The following is a 15,176-nucleotide window of genomic DNA, read 5'->3' as shown; positions in this document are numbered from 1 at the left end:
TCTGGTCATTGGATTACTCCTCTGACTTTGTTCAGAGTTATGTTATGGTTCCACATCCTGAGACGCTAGCATGTCCATAATGTTATTTGCTATTTAACGGTCGAGCACTGCTGTCACTGCGATGTGGTTGATTTTGAGCCTTTTAAAATATTGCTTAGTAATTGATTACGTTGTGAGCTGCCATGGAAATGGTTAAGGCTTGGCATATAAACCCCTTCACCAAGTCAAACGTGTGGAGGGATCATTCCACGAGAAAACGAGACCGCTTGCCTCGATTTCGGTTCCGCTCCTGAGACCACAAAAGCTTCAAATCCCCAAAGGAGGTGGATCTGATATTGTTTTCTTTTTCCACTTGCATTTTCTAAACATAGTCAGGCAGTTTAAGATAAGCTTCTAGAATGGTTCAAAAGAACTCTACAGGGAACAGAGATGATAGGAAAGGAGGGAAGAGAGAGCAGGGGCAAGCAGCACAAAACCTTTTGTAGATTAGAGCTGTGTACAAGATGCCTGCAAAAACAGCTTTGGATGTTCAAAATAGCTTTTTCTCAGTATGGTGAGTCTTCTGGGTGGCTTGCTGTATGCGATTAAATTGGTTAAAGCCACTTGATGGCATAGCCATAGGGCTGCAGAATTAACACTGTATGATGCTTTTCAAAGATTTTGTCTTGGGGATTCTTTACAACTATCATGACATCGGCCGCACTGACAGCAGGGTTGGAAACAGACCCTAGTGGCCCAATCGTACTCTAAGGCGAGCCTCTGATGCTGGGTCTCCGCAGACCTTGCACCAGCCTCCAATGCCTGAATGGGTTTCCTCTAATCTGTGCCAGCCAACCAAGGGCCCAATCCTATCCAATTTCCAGCACTGGTGTAGCCGCAATGCAACCCCATGGTAAGGGAACAAATGTTCCCATACCTTAAGGGGGCGTCTGTGACTGCTGCCCTATCACAAGATGCGGTGCCTGATCCATTGGCACAGCTGCACCAGCACTGGAAAATTGGACAGGATTGGGCCCCAAATTGGGCACTCTCTTCAAGAACAGAGGTCCTGCTGATGGTTGCCTGCCAGTGTGAGAGTCACAAGACAGGGGTTTTTTGACCACAGCACAAGAAGGTAGACTCCCCAAAGTACATTCTGCAATACATGTTTGCCTTCTTGCTTTTTGATGAATGGCTACAGCTTCACTTGTAGATAATGTTTTCTTTCCAGTTTGTTTAATTATGTAGCTGAATATTCTTGGCCTGTTGGGTCCTCCTGTGTGTGTGTGTGTGTGTGCACATTTGGAAACTGCCTTGTTGGTCATTAATGAAAAAGTAGAACAAAAATTTTTTTTTAATGAAATTTAAAACAGACAGACCAGAATGAGTCATACGCCAAGGTCTCTTAGAGCTTTCAAGGAAGGTCTGCTTGTTTGGTCCAGGGAAAAGGGTTCTCAGATTGCTGTGCTGTTGCTCCCTGCCTCAGACTCACCTCATCCCACACAAAACCTCTGCCTGTGTCTTTTTCTTGCTTCACCTGGCAGATCTCCCCCCCCCCCATGCACATAACCCCCACTGACCTGGCTGGAACGACACCTGGCAGCTAATCTGCATATTAGAAAAGATTTGATAATCAAGACGCTTTTGTTTTGCAAGTGTTGACCCAAGGCACGGCAATTAATCTTTCGTGCTGTGATTTTGTCTTTTCCTTTCAAACATTTGACTGGGTAATGAGCACAAAAGATTTCTCTTTTTAAAAAAAAAAAAACGAGAGAGGGAAGCGGGCCTGCGATTATGCCGCAACTGCAAATGCCACCCTCATTTCTGCAGCTTGCTGAACAAGCTGAGAGCCCCAGGTCAGCATACAGGGCCTAATTAGTTTCCCTCTAACAAAATGTGCAAAGTTAACACCAGTGCCCAGAGATGGAAGGCGCATTTAGTGGAACTGGAACAGTGCCCCTCATTAAATAACGTTAGCCCATGCCACAAATCGGTGGCGTAGCTGGAGGGGGGCAGAGCACCCAGCCTGGCACGGGGCCTCAGCATGGCGGGCAAGCGACCCCTCCCTTTGGAGCCATTCCCGGCGCCGGCGGGGCAAAACGGAGCCATATGAATGTACAAAAATGGTACTAACAAAGGAGCAGGTCCAAGGTTTACAAAATCTTGCAGGATCTGAAGAAAAGAACAAAGAAAAGATTTTCCCCCTCTCTCACGACCTCCTTTCCCCCCTTTCCCCATGCTCCAGGCACAAGAGTGATCTAGCCACTGCAGAGGCCTGGAAGGTGGTCAGAACCATGGAGAGCTCCAAACAAAGGTACTGTACAGGTTCTCCTGGCCAGGGATCCCTCCATGAAAAGCCGAGCTGTAGGAGATTTTATTGAAGGAGATTTTATTGAAAGAAGTTGGCAACCACTGGCCAGAATGCACTGTCCATCAACCCAGGGCACAGAGCTCTGTAATGCGGTAGCACTAATGGAAGCAGCATGATCTGACAAAAGGAAGCATTTCTTCATTCGTCCATGGAGGAGGGGATGAACCAGCTTTGAGGCTGCGGATGGCTTGCCTGCTCCTGAAAAACCCTCCCTTTATTTACAAGCATGCCCCTTTATGTGCAGGGGTTCTGTTTGGAACCCCCACGGATAACCACGAATATGGGCGAACGCCCATCCCTGTGGCCAAGCAGCTGCTGCCCCCCCCGATGTGAGGGGAGCAGAGCTACCCTCACCTCTTGAGGGGCTTCTGAGCTCAGCAGAGGCTGTGGGTGTCCATTCACGGTCTCTGCCGGGCTCAAACGTAGCTCGGCAGCTCAAATCATGTGACTTCAAGGCTTCCCGGGCCTCTTAATGCCTTATGAGGCATTAAAAACATCACTTTCAATTTCTCCATGAAACCAGAAGTCACATGATTTGAGCAGTCAAACTCAGTCTGAGCACAGCAGAGGCCATGGACAGATGTTCACAGCCTCTGCAGAACTCAGAAGCCCCTCTGGAGGTGAGGGGAGCGGGGCTCCCCTTAGCTCCGCACTTGGGGAGCATGCGGGGTGGGGGCAGACCTGATCTGTGAATAACTGAATCCGTGGATACAGGATCCACAGATATGGGGGTCATGGACAGATGTTCACGGCCTCTGCAGAGCTCAGAAGCCCCTCCAGAGGTGAGGGGAGTGGAGTTCCCCTTGGCTCTGCATGTGTGGAGTGCACGGGGGGGGGGGGCAGACCTGATCCGTGGATAACTGAATCTGTGGCTATAGGACCCGTGGATATGGGGGCCATTTTGTGTTGGAAAACATCCAGCCAGTTTCTAGCCTCACATTTCTTGGCAAGGTAAAGGAGTGCGTGGTTGTGTCTTAGCTCTGAGGTTTCCTGGATGAAATTATCTGGAAAATCTGTTTTCAGGCCTGGTTAAGAGAAGAAAGGTTCATATCATAGTCAACTTTGCAGCACTGAGACAGCTGCAATGCAGTTCCTAGGTAAAGAACAAAAGTTCCCTTACCTTGATGAGGACTCTGTGACTGCCCTCCCCCTCCCCTTGTAGGAGATGGCACAGGACTGTCCACAGGATACAGTACACACCCTGTTTGCATGGCTGCATTGGTGCTGAAAAGTTGGATAGGATAGGGCCCGTACAGTCTTCATCACACTGGCAGATGATCCACACTAAGGACTGGTGCTAGCTGTCGCAAAAGTGACATAAAAGAATTTGCAACAGCATAGCTGTGCTGGCAGAATGAGCAGCGTGCACCAGATATGGTTAATTTTGCACTGAGCGGCACAGGGGCAGGGAAGTTCAGAAGGGGTTAATGGGGCATGGAAGGGTAGGAGTGTGGAAGGGCAGATCAGGCTTGGAAAGGGGTGAGATTGGCAGTACTGGCATGTGTCACATCTTGCCCCTCTTCCTGGGCCTGATCTGCCAACATGGGTTAATGTAAACTTGGTCCATCTATAGAGTTTGCAGAGGTCCAAGTAGACCCATTGTGCAGGTTAGGGCTTTCCCTGAGGAAACGGGATGAATGTCTCACCCCAAGTTGACTTTCTGCCTGCTAAATTAGACAAAAGAAAATATTTCTTTACCCAGCATGTAATTAGTCTGTCTGTGGAACTCCTTCCCACAGGACGTGGTGATGGTGAATGCCAGATGCAAGGGAGGGCACCAGGATGCAGGTCTCTTGTTATCTGGTGTGCTCCTTGGGGCATTTGGTGGGCCGCTGTGAGATACAGGAAGCTGGACTAGATGGCCCTATGGCCTGATCCAGTGGGGCTGTTCTTATGTTCTTATGTTCTCAATGGCCTTGATGCCTTTAAAAGAGGATTGAACAGATTTCTGGAGGGAAACTCCATCACCGGTTACAAGCCATGATGGACGGGGACAGTCTGAGATTAGCTGGTCACTCATCATGACGGTCAGGTAGGAACATTTCCTATCATCCAAACGGGTGATGGATGGCAGTTTTTTGCCTACCCTAGACTGACGAGGGAGGGAAAGTGTGCTCAGTAGGTTTAATGCATTAAAAATTGCTCTCTTGTGTTTGATAAAGTGGCCCACGTTAAACCCAAGCTGCAGTCTGATGTCTTCATTGGGGGGGGGGGGTGCAAGGATAAATAAAACGCCAGATGCAGGGGAGTGGCAGTGAGATGCAAGTATCTTGTGGTCTTGTGTGCTTCCTGGTGGGCTGCTGTGAGTTACAGGAAGCTAGACTAGATGGGCCCTGATCCAGCAGGGCTCTTATGTTCTTATGTTCACTGGATTGACGTAGGGTAATTTGCACTGGATTGGGCTGTAAACGGTATATTGCTTCAATTTATGCAGTGAGGCAAAATACAAGAGGCTTGAGTAAGTCTTACAGAGGCCCCCCTCTGCCTGGGGCTTCTCCTGCCTTTGGAACAAAACTAAAGTGACAGACCCTTGATTTTACTGCTTCCTAAGCATTATTCAAGTTTATGAGTAATCAAGAAGTCCAGGGAGGCGGAGTACACATATTAGGGTTTACGTTTTCTCACCAGGAGATATCTAACTTAATTGAAACCTTCGGCTGAGTAAATGTTGTTTGCAGTTCTTTGTGTAATGACCTATTTTCCCATAGTAAGGAAACAACCTATTCCTTTTTGACTGATATCAAGTGTGCTACGATTACAGTTAAAACGTCCTAATCCAAGATGAATGTTCTACTGTATCCAAGCATTGCTATAAATATTCTTCTGACCACTTTATACTACTAATTCAAAGAGTGCTCTTTGGCTCACACCTACTTTTTTGTAGGTTGCTCCAGAAATTACAGTTCCATGGTCTGCTCAGTTTGTTCTTAGAAATGTGGAAGACGTGAATGCAACATGTAGATGTACCCTGGATCAGTGGTGTAGCTAGAGGGGGTGCAAAGCATTAAGTTTTGCAGAGAGAATAACCACAGCATGCAAGCAGCCCTTCCCCCTCCCCTCTGGAGCCATTCCAGGCAGTAAGAGCAAAACGGAGGTGTACATCTGGCTCCAAAGGAATGGGGCCGCTTGCATACTGGGGTGAGTGTTCTGCACCCCCTCTAGCTATGCCACGTCCCTGGATGTACATTTATCAAGGATTAGCTGCAGCACCCTGTTGAATATATATTAGATGGCAACTCAGGTGTGATATTTATGCTGACAGCAGGTGTACTGTTTTCCAACTAGGAGGGAATATAGATTCAAATTCATGACACTCACAGGATGACCCAGGCCAGTCACCATCTCTTCACCTTGTCAATCTCACAGGGAGGGAGAAGTAGGGGAGAAAAGGGGTTGGTGAGGCCTTGATCTTTTTGAGGAAGGATGATGGGGGTATGTAATAATATCAATTTATTATTTGCACTTATCTCCTGTCTTTGACATCATTCCAAGGGGCTAACCACAGAGTTCAAACACAAAAGCAAACTAAAAATCAACCTCAGAACTTAAAACGTTAAACAGAGATCAGATACTCCAACTGCAGTAAATCTCGACGTCCAAAATGCCAGCAAAAAAAATAGGTTTCAGGTGCCCTCTTTAAACAGAAGAATAAGCGGGACCCTCCCACAACACACAGAGCAGGTAACTCTACACTCAAGGGGCCACAATCTCCTCTTCTTGCTGTCCTATTTTCAGTTTTTCAGTTTTCAGAGGAGGTAAAAAAGGAGAGGCTTTCCACTGACAGGGGTGGCAATTATCCCAGTGATTAGTCCCCACTATTATTTTTTTTTTTCCAGATTGCCCCTGGAAACATCATGCTACATGACAACGTAACATTCTGCCCATCAGAAAATCTGGACACAAAAATGGTGGCTGCTAGGAGGCTTGCCACAACCTTGGCACAGGAGTGGAAAAGAGGACAGTTGATAAAAGAGGTACACCAGTTTCACCACTCCCCATTGCGCACACACTCCATTTTGAGCCAAACGTTTGCCCTTATGAATGTTCAGCTAATCCTTAATCATTATAATGTGTGGAAGTGGCCCTAACCAAAGAAAACTTTTACTAAATTTATTGGCATGCTAGATTTTTATAGTTTTTACTTTGGTGCACTATCAGGTTCGATGTATTGTGAATTATACATGTTGCTTTGCCTACCCTCCCAACGATAAAAAGACCGCAGATGAACAAACCAGGAGTCAAATCCACAACAGCACTTTTGCTCTCATACGCTTACATAAGGAGGATTTTAACAGTGCAAACCTTGCATGCTTATTCAGAAGTCACATTGTGTTCAATGGGACTTGGTCCCAGGAAAGTGTGTATAGCAGTGATTTTCAACCTTTTTCATCTCACTGCACACTGACAAGGCACTAAAATCGTCAAGGCACACCACCAGGTTTTTGACAATTGACAAGGTACATCATGCTGCCAGTGGGGGCTCACATCTCCCATTGGCCTTATTAATAAATGACCTTCCACCAAATTCCTGTGGCACACCTGTGGACCACTCGCGGCACACCAGTGTGCCATGGCACAGTGGTTGAAAATGGTTGGTGTATAGGATAGCAGTCTAACAGCTCAATCCTACCTAAATTCTCATGTGGCAATGCAGCGGCTTGGCTATCAATGTATCCCACAAGGGATTTTTGGTTGCTTGCCCCAGAATAAGCCCTTGTAGCCATTATGAGTCAACTTGGACCTGCACCAGCTCAATGGCTAGCACAAGTCCTCATTGATCTGTGAAGGCAGATCAGGCCGGGGAAAAGAGTTATGATTTGGTGTGCACTGCTGCCATAGAACCCACCCCCCTCCCAGGCCTGATCCGCCATCTCCCCGCCCCATCACCAACCGCCAACCCCCTCCCCTCCTTTCTCCAACCCCCTGCATGGGCTTACCTGCACCACTGGGTCTTGTGGATTTGCTGGAGTGTGAGAGGCTGCTCTGGCCTCCCCCACAGTGGGCCTTCAGTGCATACCAGCAGAGGCTGCTTTGTGACTGCAGTAAAGCAGCTTCTGCAAGAGCAATGGTAGCTATGGCGGCGCAGGAGAGGGGTAGGCTTGGGCCATAAGGCATTATTTTTAAGAAACTATTTTCATAACATATTGTGGGTAGTTATTTTTAAATCCTCGTTCCCAAACGATATTGTTTTTTGGTCACCATGGGAACCTGCTGCAAAGGTTTAAATATAGAATCTACTTCTTATTTATTTTTATTTTTTTCCAGGCATGTGCAATTCCTTCCTGTTCCTTTATTATTAAACTTCTCATAACTGCCTGCGTTGCTATCTTAAACGTACACTATGATGTTGGCGTGAATAACGCTGTAATGTAATAAATCCCTTTGCAAAGGAAGCCGTACGCTGCATTTTAAAAATACCAACAGGCTACAGATGTCCTAGTGCCCATGATGCCGAGAAGAAAAATCTGGCTAAAAACTGCACTGTAATTTATCTATTTCATTAAAATGCTGACAAAGAATAAATGTGCTAATATATTTGTTTGAGCATAATGGATTTGAGAACACCGGATTTTCAGGGATATCTGAAAAGCAATAGTATAATGGAGAATGAAACAGTTGGAAGCTTGTGCCACCATGAGCAGTATGAGAGAGAGAGAGAGAGAGAGAGAGAGAGAGAGAGAGAGAGAGAGACTATGGTGATAATTCAGTAAAGGAAAAATAAAGTGGAATAATGAAGGAACATGGTTTCTTAATAAAGATTCAAGACGGAATTCATTCTACACCAAACGTTCTCCTATACTTCAACTGACTTAACAGGGTGAGCAGTGGTGTAGCTAGAGGGGGTGCAAAGCACTAAGTCTTGCACAGGGAGCCTCACCGCAGCATGCAAGGGGCCCCTCCCCTTCCCCTTTGGAGACATTCTGGGCCTACACCTCTGTTTAGCTCCCACCTCCCAGATTGGCTCTGAAGGGGAGGGGGAGGCACTGCTTACACGCTGTGTTGAGGGTCCCTGCAAAACTTAGTGCTTTGCACCCCCTCTAGCTATGCCACTGAGAGTGAGTCCATTTTTTTTTCTGGTTAGCATCCCTCCCACATTGTACTGCCCCTATCTTGTCCCTGTTTTTTTTTAATTATTTTTTTTTATCCGTTGTGGTACCTTATTAATGTTTCGAGCATAAGTTGCGAGAATGGTCCTTTTCCAATAAGTCAGTAGCAGTTAGTCTGTAAATGGATGGGTGCGCCTGGTTTCTACAGAGCCTACACACTAAGCTTGCACAAGCTGTAAATGCTAGAATAGATGTGATACAAGGACATCTGCAAGAGGGATCTGAAGGCCTTAGGAGTGGACCTCAACAAGTGGGAAACCCTGGCCTCTGAGCGGCCCGCTTGGAGGCAGGCTGTGCAACATGGCCTTTCCCAGTTTGAAGAGACACTTGGCCAACAGTCTGAGGCTAAGAGGCAAAGAAGGAAGGCCCATAGCCAGGAGACAGTCCAGGGACAGACTGTACTTGCTCCTGGTGTGGAAGGGATTGTCACTCCCGGATTGGCCTTTTCAGCCACACTAGACGCTGTTCCAGAACCACCTTTCAGAGTGCGATACCAGAGTCTTTCGAGACTGAAGGTTGCCAACATTGAGAAGAGAGCAACTGTTACCCTGCACATGCCCAATCTTGTCTGATCTTGGAAGCTAAGCAGGGTCAGGCCTGGTTAGTGCTTGGATGGGAGACTGCCTGGGAATACCGGGTGCTGTAGGCTTCTACCATAGTCTTTCGAGACTGAAGGTTGCCAACCATCTGATTACATCAGGGCTGATGCCAGGCTGTTTTGTGCCCCAGGCAAGCCTTACTTGCACCCCTCCGTTTTTCATAAGACTTTGTAATTAAGCGTATTCCATAGTGCTGTTGTAGTATTTATCTTAAAATGACAAAAAAATAGTCACATACAATTTTTACATGGGTTAAAAGAACTAATCTGTACAACACTGTGCCTCTTAAAGGTTCGTATCACAATCCTCTGAAGTCTATGCCCTAAGCAGCTGCCATGTTGGCCTCATGATAGCACTGGCCCTGGATAACATCACATGAACTGTTACCCTGCACATGCCTGATCTTGGAAGCTAAGCAGCGTCAGGTCTGGTTAGTACTTGGATGGGAGACCACCTGGGAATACTGGGTGCTGTAGGCTTATACCATAGTCTTTCGAGACTGAAGGTTGCCAACCAATTTTTCTAATTTATTTTTAACCCCCAAACTGAACACTCCCTTTAGGTTTCACAGGTGTGGAAGATGGGCTGTTGCAGAGTAACTGCCCAATCCTGAACAGTGCGCGCTGGCTTATTGCCGGGTGAGCGCCGGTGGTAGCCCAGTCCTGGCTGGCACTGGGCTAGCACTGGGTGGCCGCCAGAGCTCCGCCACTCAGCAGTCGCATGGGCAGCCAAGCAGCAGAGAGGTAAGCAGGGGCGTGGGGGGAGATAGGGAGGAGGTGTTCTGGGGAGCGGGGAGCGAGCGGAGGGCGGGGAGGAGGTGTTCCAGGGGAGGAAGTGGGGAGGGAGGGAGGCAGGACTGGTGGAGCAAAGATCCAAAGCCTACATGTTGGGCTCACCACCCTACACGGAGGCTCTTGATTCACCACCGACCCTTTGGTTGTTGGTGAATCAAGTAGCCCCATTGCAGAGCTACTCACTTTACCCAAGGGAAGAGGACGAAAGTCCCAAGGAGCCAGCAGCAGCTGCCTGGAACGTGCAGGATGCGGTGGCAGCCATTTTTGGCTCCATTGCAGCCCCACACGCCAGGCAGCTCAGGATTGGGCTGTAAATGAGTACTTAATACAACAGAGGAGAGCGTGAAATGAGGGCACCAGTGGCTCTGGTATGAGAAAAGAAGAGTTCCAAACATAGCCTTACCAGGCAAATTCATGTGGCTGAATCCTGCTCTCTTAACAATTTCTGCAGTTGTGTGCTACAGTTTGTGGATCACAGCCCCTCCCGCCCTTCTTCCATAGTGTTCAAATAAGCATCATAAGAACATTATTCAAATGAACCAATACTGAAAGCAGAAAAGTCACAACACTCTCTCAGAACCCAATCCTATTCAACTTTCCAGCACTGCTGCAATTGTGCCAACGGGGTGTTGACTGCATCTGCGGTGTGTGTGTGTGTGGGGGGGGGGGGTCATAAACATAAAGGAATGTTTGTTCCCTTACCTTGGGGTTGCACTGCAGCTGCTTCGGTGCTAGAAAGTTGGATAGGATTGGGCCCTCAGTTGCCTGATATACTGAAATGCCCAATGCTTTAACGGAAGAGCAATTGTCATGAGCTCCTACCTTCTCTGTGTCGATCCCTTTCGACATTGACCAGGTAGAGACGATATAATCCATCACGCGTTCACTAAGGCCTTTTGGGACTTGGTATAACTTTAAGAAATCTCTCACATTGTTCAGCATCTCGTGGTAGCGGTTCGTGTTGGCATACATTTGTTGGAAAATGGTGGTGACATTTCCAAAAATAGTTGCATAAAGGAGAGCTGGAAGAGACCAAGAGAGCTGATGGGATTTTTTTTTTTAAGGTAGTGTTTACACAAACAGTGAAAGTGGCATTCATCATTTCATTGGAAGTTTTGGGTACAGTCGATCAAATATAATACCAACATTAGTTCTGATGAAATGCATTCTTAGGCATAGCAAGGGGCAGCAATGATGCATCAGCCAAATCCAGGTGAGAATGGTTACTTATATAAGAAAACCCAGCTAGATCAGGCCAAAAGCCCATCTAGTCCCGCCTCCTGTATCTCACAGTGACCCACCAGATTCCTCAGAGAGCACTAGACAACACCAAACAACAAGAGACCTGCATTTTGGTGCCCTCTTTCGCATCTGCCACTCTTAGGTAGCTTACTTCTAAAATCAGGAGGTTGCATATGCCCATCATGGCCTGTAAACTGTGATGGACTTTTCTTCCAGAAATCTGCCCAATCTCCCTTTCAAGGCATCCAGGCCATATGCCATCACCATATCCTGTGGCAAGGAGTTCCACAGACTAATATATGCTGGGTAAAGAAACATTTTCTTTTGTACGTCCTAACTCTGCCAACACTCATTTTTAATTGCTGTTCCCTTATTTACAGCTAGTCCTCATTAAGGTTGCTGATATTCTGAGAGTCAGAGCCCAATCCTAGGCATATCAGAAGTAAGTCCTGTTATAGTCTATGAGACTTACTCCCAGGCAAGTGTGCTTCATAGCCCAATCCTATATTTCCTCCTCCACCAATGCAGGTATACAAAAACAGCTCATACTGCGTCCTGCAAGGGAATATAGTCCTTGGGGGAGGGGGGGGAGAGGTCAGTCTCTTGGAGGTCTCATCTGGGTAAGGGAACAAATGTTCCCAGTTAATTCATTCCCATTTGTGAAGGAGCTTCTAAAGAACTGTGTTTAGGACTGAACACCATTATGATGGAATATTATTTTCGCTGAAATAGAAAAACAAATATACAGAACTCTCTGTGCTATTTTTAAATTCTCTTAGCTTCAGAGTGGGCGCTACGGTAGAACACACTGCTATGTGTTAAATTCTGTTTATTCACATACTGGATATAAAAACTGCCCTATTTTTCCATCTCCCAGCGTAGAGCAGATTTTCTGTACATACAAATGCAATGTTTAAACTCAGAGTAAAAAATTGAACTTGCTTCCCTGCCACAATGTTGAACGTAATACTTGTAAAAATCCCACTGAAATGAATGGGATTTGGTTCCATATAAAATGATGGGGCACAATGCACAGAGCGTCCTGATCCCATGCCTGTTTACTCAGAAGTAAGCATCACTGTGTTCAATGAAGCTTAATCCCAAGTAAGCATTCATAGGATTGTAGCCTAATGGCCTATGCACAATCTACTGAGAAGTAAGTTCCACTGAGATCTATGGGACTTACTCCCAGGTAAGTAGGTATAGAATTGCAGCCTTAGACTACAATGCTCTATGTACATACATAGGAATAAGTCTCACTTGCTCAGTGGGGCTTACCTCTGAGTAGACATAACTGGGATTGCACTGTTAGTTTAGTTTCTTATGACTATCTGAAGGTTTCAAATGTGAAACAGCTCTACAGGGTACTGAAGATCATTTTGTTTGGGCACAATCCTAACTAAATCTACTCTGAAGTAAGTCCTATTTCAATGGGGCTTACTCTCAGGAAAGTGTGGTTAGGATTGCAGCCTCAGCATCATAGGATGCTGGTTTGATACCTGTCAATTAAGACTAAATATTTGCATATGTAATTCAAAATTATCAGCATGGTTTTTTTTGTTTTGTTTTTTTACTACTATACTTTTTTTGCCAGCAGCATTGGCCAATTTTTAAATTTTAGGGCTCCTAGACCATTAACAATTCTGTAAAAGAAGAAATTTCAGCAGGTGCAGGTAGCATCTGACAAGCTGTACCTGCTGAAATTTGCTCCTCTACACCAGGGGTGCCCAAACCCCAGCCCTGGGGCCACTTGCGGCCCTCAAGGACTCCCAATGCGGCCCTTTGGGAGCCCCCAGTCTCCAATGAGCCTCCCAGAGACTTGTTGGAGCCCGCTCTGGCCCTACACAACTGATCTCAGCATGAGGGTGACTGTTTGACCTCTCGTGTGAGCTGTGGGATGAGGGCTACCTCCACTGCTTGCTGTTTCACATCTGTGATGCAGTAGTGGCAGCAAAGGAAAGGCCAGCCTTGCTTTGTGCAAGGCCTTTTATAGGCCCTGAGCTATCGCAAGACCTTCATTCATTCATATAAGTTCATTTTTAATATATTCATTTATTTAAACTTATGTAAATTTATTCAAATTTTAAATGTAAATTAATTCTTTTTTTTTTTTGCCCGGCCGCCGACACAGTGTCCGAGAGACAATGTGGCCTTCCTGCCAAAAACTTTGGACACCCCTGCTCTACACTATTGTTAAAGGTCCAGCCCTACATAAGAAGAGCCCCCTGGATAAGGCCAAAGGCCCATCTAGTCCAGTATCTATATCTTCCTATATCTCATGGTGGCCCACCAGCTGTGTCAAGGAGCACACAAGACAACAAGAGACCTGCATCCTGGTGCCCTCCCTTGCATCTGGCATTCTGAGGTAACCTACTTCTGAAATCAGGAGGCTGCAGGAGCCTACTTCTAAAGCAGCCTAATTCAGCCCTAAAGTTGAAAGGTTGGCCACCCCTGCGATACAGTATTCTGTTATTATGTTATCAATGCACAAGCTACTTTCCAGAGATAGGAGATATGGTTTGTCTTCCAATTTAGATATTGACAGAACTGAAAAAGAGAGAGAGAGGGAAAAGGTGTTGAAGGCAGGGGAAAACGGGAGAAGCACACACAGTACAATTGTCTCAGATATATGTACATATGGTCCAATCCTACAGAGGGCCTATGGCAATGGCTCATTGATCCTAAATGCTTTCCTAGATGTGTCCAGAAAGCCCACAAGCAAGGCACAAGGCTAATATCCATCCATTGTTCTCAGATTCTAATATTCAGAGGTATACATATAAACATGGAATTCGATATCATGGCTAATAACTCTGTCCCTGTTATGGTTACGTCACCTAGTGCCACAGGTGGCCATTTCAGTGCTTGCTGAAATCATCATTGGGCCAGAGTGGATTTTTGACAGCATGAATCAGGCCAAATTAGTGCAGAGTCCATCATGTCAAGAGAAGAAAAATGCAATTCTTGATCCTGCTCCCAAATTGGACAGTTGGAAAGGATGCTCCGAGCACTACAAAATTGCATTGAGCTAGTTTCACATACTCCTGTCAGCTCTTTGCTCTGTTGGGCAGGAACCAAAGAATTTTTTTTTTAAAAAAAGCTTCCAGAGGTTGTTTTGTCAATTACTGAACAAAGCAGCCGGAGCATCCCTGCTTATTAAAAAAATAACTGGCTTGCTGCTGCCTCAGCTTTTTCCCCAGTACCTCTAATATACCCCTTTGGAAGGGAAAGTCAGAACATTTTCAGGATTCTTTTCCCCACACACTAACGCATCCAAACACAGTGATCTCAGAAGCAATCAGATATGGTGGAAGAGGTTTTACAGCCTGATCCTATGCCGGTATAGGCAGAAGTCATCTCACCAGTAGCGTAGCCCTACATGACTCTACATGACAAGTGGGAGGGGCAGCTTACGCAGCCCGTTGGGGCACCGGCTGTACTTACAGCGTCACCCCCTCTACCTACGCTAGTGCATCCCACTACACTCAGTGAACCTTGCTCCCAGACAACTATTCAGTATTGGATTACAGTCCTCACCACAACTTTGCAAGAGGCACAAAGGAGCCACCCACGTGCATGATTTGTTGTGTTTTGGTTCATTCATCTACAACAGCTCTCTTCAAACATTCTGTCTTCACTTCGCATCAATGTGCCTGTCAAATAAGCCTTGCATAGATGCCAAGGAACCCCTATGCAATGCGGAAGATTCTGGGGGATGCTGTAGGCAGCACACTCAGCCCTGAACAGGTTGTCCCACGTGAATGGAGAGAGTATTCAAGGCAAAACCAGCTCTAGGTATTGAGCCTGGAAGGAGGGAGGGTGGGAAGCAAGAAAGGAGGTGAAGTTAAAATTGCTCTGGGTGGGATTTGAATCTCAGCTAGAAAAGACCTCTGGGAGTTCTGATTGCCTCACAAAACCAAGGCACCTGGATGTAGTGTTTATGTAGAGGCGCTGGCCTTAGCCTCAGTATGTTGGCAACAAGGCAGAGCACACTCTGCGTCTGCGCAAAGAGCACACTCGGCGCAGCCTTGGAAATCATGCTGAGTCTTCGCCCAGAGCCGGTAAACAGAGGATGTTATGAAGA

The 15,176-nt window shown here is 46.4% G+C and overlaps 1 protein-coding gene across 1 annotated transcript in view; it reads right to left on the bottom strand.

Annotated features, from left to right (window-relative positions):
- Window positions 1-15,176, bottom strand: part of KCNH5 (potassium voltage-gated channel subfamily H member 5) — a 199,795-nt gene that overhangs the window by 48,781 nt on the left and 135,838 nt on the right. Inside the window, exon 8 of the mRNA XM_066612337.1 lies at window positions 10,673-10,872. Within this exon, the coding sequence (XP_066468434.1) occupies window positions 10,673-10,872 (200 nt within the window). The remainder of the gene's footprint in view (window positions 1-10,672; window positions 10,873-15,176) is intronic.

This window comes from Tiliqua scincoides, chromosome 1, assembly GCF_035046505.1.
Source record: "Tiliqua scincoides isolate rTilSci1 chromosome 1, rTilSci1.hap2, whole genome shotgun sequence".
Lineage (NCBI taxonomy): Eukaryota > Metazoa > Chordata > Lepidosauria > Squamata > Scincidae > Tiliqua > Tiliqua scincoides.
This window is presented reverse-complemented; position numbering and strand designations above follow the sequence as displayed.